The 7,111-nt window shown below is 39.1% G+C and overlaps 1 protein-coding gene across 1 annotated transcript; it reads right to left on the bottom strand.

Moving 5' to 3' along the window:
• Window positions 1-426: 426 nt before the first annotated feature.
• LOC138879487 (uncharacterized) lies at window positions 427-1,676 on the bottom strand. Its single transcript, XM_070159099.1, has 3 exons — window positions 1,405-1,676; window positions 1,143-1,332; window positions 427-1,044 (listed from the first exon to the last, which is right to left on the bottom strand). Exons 1-3 carry the CDS (start codon window positions 1,674-1,676, stop codon window positions 427-429), a joined length of 1,080 nt encoding a protein of 359 aa, XP_070015200.1.
• Between the last annotated feature and the right edge of the window lie 5,435 nt (window positions 1,677-7,111).

Genomic DNA, 7,111 nt, shown 5'->3' with positions numbered 1-7,111 from the left:
ACTCCTTTGCTTGTACTTTCCTCTATAGGTCATCTGGCCCTGTCTCAATGACAGTCTTCCTAGTAGTGGCATCTTTGCTTGGTCCTCCCAAATGTCCAGGCATATAGACTCTTCCAGTCCTAGTCATTCCTTATGCAGCATCAGATTCCTCTACCTTTGCCTTCCCTTTTCGCCGAGCTTCGACAACGTAATCCTAGGGTATTGCTTTTGAGTCGAAAGGAGGTGTGGTTAACACTATCACTGTGAAAGGTGTAACCACTTCTACTTCAAATGGAGCGGGGGTGGCCGTAGGTGGAGCTACCTTTACCTCAAATAGAACCGGTGCAGCTACCTCGACCTCGATTGGTAACTGAGTCTGTACCACGATAGGAGTAAGCGTGACTGCAACTTTAAAGTCATCACCTTCTCGAATAAGCCTAATCAACCCTAAAGGTCCCATTCATCATTCGTCTCTATCACAGGTACTCCGCCACCTCTATGATTAGGGAGGGGGTTATTGTGGACATTGGGTGCCACTTTCTTTGCTTGTATGACCTTGTTGTCAATTAGCGTCTGGATCTTATCTTTCAATTTTTGGCACTCATCAGTGATGTGCCCCTTCATACCGGAGTGGTACGCATAAGTTGTATTCGGATTGACCCATTGGGATGGATTCTCTAATGCCACGACGAGAATGGGGGTGACATAACCAGTGGCTTTCAACCTTTCATACAGTTGGTCGATGGGTTCAGCAATGGCGGTGTATTGTCTAGGTGGATTGCGGTCGAAATTAGGTCTTGGTCTTGGAAAGTTTTGGCTAGTTGAAGGTGATTGGAAATGAGATGGTTGAGAGTTATAGGTGTGATGGACAGTGGCTGGTTGGGAATATCTGGGAGATGAGGGTTGATATGTGGGAGGTGGTGCTTGGCATGTGGGTGGAGGTGTTTGATATGTGGGTGGAGGTGTTTGATATGTAAGTGGAGATTTCGGGCCCTGAGCCACCATTACCGCCCCAACATCTCTCTTCATTGATATAGCACCTGATTGTAATGCCTTATTTGTGGCCTGTAGTGCCTCAAAATTCGTTACTATCCCACTCTTGATTCCCTCTTCGATTCTTTTTCCAAGTTGATGATATCAGAGAATTTATGATTTTTGATAACCATCAACCTTTCATAATATTGTGGATCCTGTGCTCTGAAAAAGAATTTGTTCGTCTGTTCCTCATCCAAAGATTGCCTGACCTTGGCCGCTTCTGACCTCCAATGAGTAGCGTACTCATGAAAGGTTTCAGTAGGTTTCTTCTTAAGATTCTGGATGTAGAAAACATCTGGTGTGTTCTCTGTGTTGAACCTAAACCGATCCATGAAATCTGATGCCATACTTACCCAATTGGACCATTTATTGGGGTCTTGGCTGATGTACCAAGACAAAGCATCCCCAGTAAGACTCCTCATAAAGAGTTTCATTCGGATTTTCTCGTCTTTCTCGACCCCAACAAGCTTGTCACAATAGGTCCTCAGATGAACTCTGGGATCACTTGTACCGTCGAATATCTCGAATTTGGGAGGTTTGTATCCCTCCGGTAGTTCTACATCTGGCTGTATGCATAAGTCATCATAGTTCAAACCTTCCATTCCTTTGTCGCATTCAACGCCCTGAACTCGACTCTTCAACTTCTTGAGTTCTTCAGCCATGTTTTTAATAAGCGGGTCCTTCTCGGAGGATTCCGGTGTATATGAGATTGGTTGGATAGAGTGAGGTACGATTTCTACGTATATATGGTTGCTTTGATGGGTGCTAGGGACTTGGGTGTAATGATAGTCATTGGTTGAGTTTTGAGGATCGGAAATGGGTTGTGGTGTGTTTTGGGGAATGTGATAAGTGGCGGTTGGTGGGTAATGAATTGGTTGAAGGTGGTGTTGTGGCGGAGTTGGTATTGGCAAGGGATTGAGATTTTGGGGTGGAGTTGCGTATTGATTTGGTGCAGGAGGATTTTGTGGATGTTGATTTTGTGTGTTTTGGGGAGGTACTGGGTTCTTTGTGTTATTTTGGTTGAAATCAGGGATTTTCTAAGTTGCGAACCTACTCAAATTCTCCTTGTAATTCCAATATCTTTTGTTCCAGTCTCAAGATTAGATCATTTGGTGTCGGAGTACTCCATCCATCTAAAGTTTCTGCGTTCTCAATATTCTCCTTTCGGATACCACTTAAGCCGTCCATTTTTACTTTTCCTCTACCTTTTGTATTGCTTGGAGGAGGAGGAGGTAGAGGGCCTCTAGATCTGGTGTGATATGCTGATGAGGCCAGTATGAGCGAACCAACCTTAGGGGATAGGAATAAAGAATAAAGAAAAAACAAAAAGGTAGATAAGTCAATGAGGATTCTGAAATGCATGCAGTATTTAAACACATATTACGGGAATGTAAATTCGTGTCCTAATTTGAAAGCCTCGTTATGCCCAAGGTAGGCCTAGCGATAAGTAAATTTGGAGAACTTTTTAGATGCCAGTAAATGCTTCATTTCATAATGTGAAAATAGACGAATCTAAAAACGACACTAAGACAATAGAAAAGTAAGTCACTATTGGCACATGGCCTTATTACATTTAGGAAAGCAAATAAATCTAATCTATTTGGTCTCGGAAGGACCTTCCTCAGGCTGAATGCTCCTGTCGATCAAATCCCCCAGTTCGTGTAGGTTCATCAGTAAGAATGCCTTTGCCAAATGTCCTCCTTCGTTTCCCTCAGCATTCTAGTAGTCGGTGACTCTCTTCCCCACTCTTCCTTCCAATTCCATCAGACTCTATTCCAGATATTCCAGCTTTTTGCTAGATTTGACGGCCCTCTCTTTCCATTCATTGATTTGGTCACTTGATGGAAGATTCCTCCACTAGTCTAGCAAGAGTGAGGGTGTGCTAACCATACCGAAGTTGGGGACCTCGTGCCTCATTTTCTGCAAAACAAAAAGGTTAGGCCCTTTTTCCCCACCAGACTCGACTATTTATACATTCATGATTAGCATATTGGCATTTAGTTCTCCAAATTAATGCACAGAACGTGGTCATGTCCGTTAGGATTATGGAAACCCTGATGGACTTTTGGATAAGGCTTGTCTTAAAAGATTATTATGTGGACAACATATTAATCCGACTAGGTTTGACCATGATGCATGTGCAATTATAATTAGAGTAAGGTTACTATGAGGGTCTAGACTGGTACCCTCAAGCGGGAAACTTGAGGGGGAAAGGCACAGAATCGTCGACTGCACGGCTGATCGACTAGTTTTACTGCAAATAAGCCTTTCCGAATTTAAGTATAATAAATAGGAAGAGCGCAACCACTCATCAAACGCTGCTATATGATTTAATATGCACGAGTGGAATATGATGTGGATCATGATTTATGCAGAAATAAATAGCATGTAGTCAAGTATTTGCACGTAAGAAAATAATAAATGCGGTATTTAAATAATTAAAAGAAAGTTACAGAAAAAGAAAACAAGGAGACAAGTCAGTTTCAGGAATAAAGAAATCATAAATGCTTGAAAATAGACAGTTAAATTCAAATAAGGGGAAAGGGGTACGTGGGATGGAGCATGCTTGGACTAATTCACAAACGATAAGTTCGTTATAGTAAGAGCCTAAAGACATCCCCAGCAAAGTCACCAAGCTGTCGTGCCCCCTTTTTTCCTCTGCGGGAGAGAAGTCCGGGTTCCGACGTTCATGGGGGGTAATAACTCATTTCCTTTTGGGAATTTGGGTTTTGAAGAGTCGCCACCTAACGGATTATGGTGCGTTAGGGCACCTAGAGCGATTAACTCTTAGACTAGTTTGCATTACTACAGATATAGGATAAGGGCTCGAAATAACCTTGAGGGGAAGGTGTTAGACACCCATCTTGATCCACAACGGTGGGTCCCGACTGAACCTATACTATGTGAATTAGTCATTTTAGCAAATAAACAATTTTAACACGTTCTTGCAAGTAAAGGCATGTTTTGACATTCTAAGTACATGTATGGCTCAAGTAATGAAAACCAGGGAAAAGGTTTGAACATATGTAAAGAGAAGTAAATTCATTTAAAACACATAGAAGTTGGAGGAAAAAGAGTCCTAGGTTGATTAGCCTATAGAATCACGCCACACAATGCCCGATAAACACTCATCAATGAGGGGATACATGTGACATTAGCGGTAGTCATCATATCCTTACTACCCAATTCCCTCCCCTTGGTCATAGCCTAAAGCATTCTAGTAACCTTGAAAATGTCCTATGCGTATACTACTCGTCCCTTCCTTGTGGCCTGGAGGTATTTTAGGACCTCTACTTTTGGACAGTTCTAGACCCTCCTAAGTTATTTAAAGGATAAAAGTCTAAGCGCCAATCAAAACAGTTAGGATTGCACATAAAGAAGGAACAAGTAATGGCTCACATTTTTTACCTCCACAAGCAAAACAAATAAATGCATGTCTCAGACAAATGTTTCAGGTACTTAACAAAACTTAGAACATGATATCTAGGTGAGCAGGAAATATACAGCATGAATTAGGACCAAGTGTCAAAGACCTATTAGCTTGCCTACTGATTTTTTAGACCTGTTAAATCTGCACATTCTCAAATAACAAAGCACGGTTTTATAGTTGCAGAATTTAAATCGTCCTAGAGGCTTGCCTAAATGCATAACAGTGACGTCCTAAAAGCATAGTATCTATATTGATTAGGAATGTAGTAAAATAGTGAGCAGTTTTAAAATGGACAACTTGGGATCCTATAGACATGCTTTCTAGCGGCATTAATTTAAGGCAGTATTTGAACACTCATTCAAAGAAACGGACAGTTAATTAAACCAATTCAAACATGAATTAAACTAATTTGTTTAACTAAACTTGTTTTTAATTCTATAGGCATGATTTATATTAGAGCTGATTTTAATTCCTATAGGTATGGTATCTAATTATTAAAATCTGACTCTTGAACTTATATGCATGATTTCTAAGAAGACGAATGTGAATACATGCTGTAACGAAAACTGAACTTCAATTACTTTATAGGCATGATATCTAATTATAAAGCTGATTTTAACCCAATAGGCATGATCTCTATTATTATAGTCATTTAGATCCTACAGGCATGGTTTCTAATGTTGTGGAAGTAAAGCAAACATAGTAAACACATTTGAATTAACACAACCCTATAGGCATGGTATCTACCCAAGCTACCAAACATATATATATGACTACCCACCCTTTTCACTAATCACCCCAATGTTGTTTACAATAATTATTACAGACCAATGAATAAAAATACATAAATAAATAGTAGTTAATCTATAGGGAGCTTGTAGTAGGCCTAAATGACTTCCCAAGCCTCCAATAGCCTCAAATGCCAAAGTTCCATAGACAATTTCGTGTCTAGGTGTGTCAGAGTTCCCTAAGGACATGCTTTCAAGGATCCCGAGCAGTGCTCACACCTAAACCTTTTCTTAAATAATAACTGACTTAGGTGTAGTGTGGAAAGGCCAGCTCTGACATGCCAGAGTTCAGAGAGATCTCAAGGATCTTAAGGCAGTACACATGTCAGAGGGGCAGAACCTAGTATTCTAAGAGTAAAGTGAGAGTGCATAACAGTTGAAGAAGTTTAATAGAAAGGTATAAAGACTGAAAAGAACTTTTTTGAAAATCATGTACTGAAACAGTTTGAGGAGAGTACCAAAATAGTAGACAATGAATTGGTCATAAGAGAAATCTAGATCAGAAAAGAACACTTAACAAACAGATTTCACATGGGGATAAAAGGATTGGGGGCACATAAGAGTCACATTGGGGTACATGGATAGGGTATAGAGGAAACATATAGTCAACAAACTGCATACAACACTTCGGATCTTAAAGACTCAGTAGTTAAGACATAGATAATAGTTGGCGTGTCTTGAATATGATTGAACATATAGTTTGGACATGCTAGGTGAAAAAGTAAGCAGGAAAGAGTGCAGAATATAAAGCATGCATTGATCAAGACAAAATTTAGACATGCTGAGCAAAGAAGTAAACAGGAATACAAGTTGAATTCATAACTGATGAACTAGTGTAGGAATGAAACACATAGGGTTTGGATTTCAAAACTTAACTAGAGACATACCAGTTGAAGAAAATGGTGCAGAATATAAAGCAAATAAAGTTCCAATATCTAGCCTTGGATTTCAGCCGGCTAGATCAGTGAGTATCATAGGTAGCAGAAGAGAAAGAGAACTTTAGAATGTAAAGATTAGTGTTTTTTGAACTATGTCGTTGTTCAGAACTTAAAATAAGAGGGGGTTTATATAGTAATCAAAAGCTTAACATATATAATAAGAGATCAATTAAGTAGCAAATCAGAGAAGTCACATATAAATCAGCAAGTCCTTCCCTTAATCAAGGGACAATCAAATCAACGGTAAAACATGCTAGGTATTTAAGGAAAAAAATCAAATAAGGTTTGGGTATATAGTAGGTAATTAGGGGTAAATGAACAGAAGTTTCAATTAACAAATCAGTAAGAATCAGCAAGATACAAACATGGCAAGGAAAAATTAATTATGGCAGGCAATTCAATCAAATCGAGTAAAGAGGTAAGAATCGAAAGTTTAAGGGAAAATGTTCAAATTAAACCGGGAAATAAGGAATTCAGAATAATCAAGGGTTCAATCAAAGAGAAAGTCATGAAAGAGTCAGCATGTTGCATATAAAATAGGGTAAAACATGAATAGTCAGGATTCCACATAACTTTAACAAAACAAATAGTTAGAACGGCACTGATTCAAGGAGAATGTTACAGGTCTTAACATGAATAGTCAGGACGAACACAAGCATATAGAATCAGTGAAAGGTCGAACTAAGAAATTTAGTAGAAGCATATTAGGACAAGAAAATCATGAGAAATCACAAGAACCCAAAGCAAGAACACAATCAGATGTATTAATACTCATAAACCAAACGAAGAACCTCAAAAATTAGGGCTTTTGGTACAAACGAGCTAAGGTTGTAGCAAGCTTATAAAATCAATCAAAACATATGAGAGCAAAAGTTTAAACACAAAAAGTCACCAAACATTTTGTAAAAGAAATTTCGGAAACCCTAGTTTAGAAAAAAAAA

Source organism: Nicotiana sylvestris, chromosome 10, assembly GCF_000393655.2.
Source record: "Nicotiana sylvestris chromosome 10, ASM39365v2, whole genome shotgun sequence".
In the NCBI taxonomy this organism is placed as follows: Eukaryota; Viridiplantae; Streptophyta; class Magnoliopsida; order Solanales; family Solanaceae; genus Nicotiana; species Nicotiana sylvestris.
The sequence above is the reverse complement of the archived record's forward strand: the minus strand, read 5'-3'. Positions and strand labels throughout refer to the sequence as shown.

Coding starts and splice junctions, on each gene's coding strand:
- LOC138879487 (XM_070159099.1), bottom strand. CDS start 1,676: ATGGCTGAAGAACTCAAGAAGTTGAAGAGTCGAGTTCAGGGCGTTGAA. Junction 1,333..1,404: donor ACTGGGGATGCTTTGTCTTG/GTACATCAGCCA, acceptor GGATCGGTTTAG/GTTCAACACAGAGAACACAC. Junction 1,045..1,142: donor AATATTATGAAAGGTTGATG/GTTATCAAAAAT, acceptor GAGGCACTACAG/GCCACAAATAAGGCATTACA.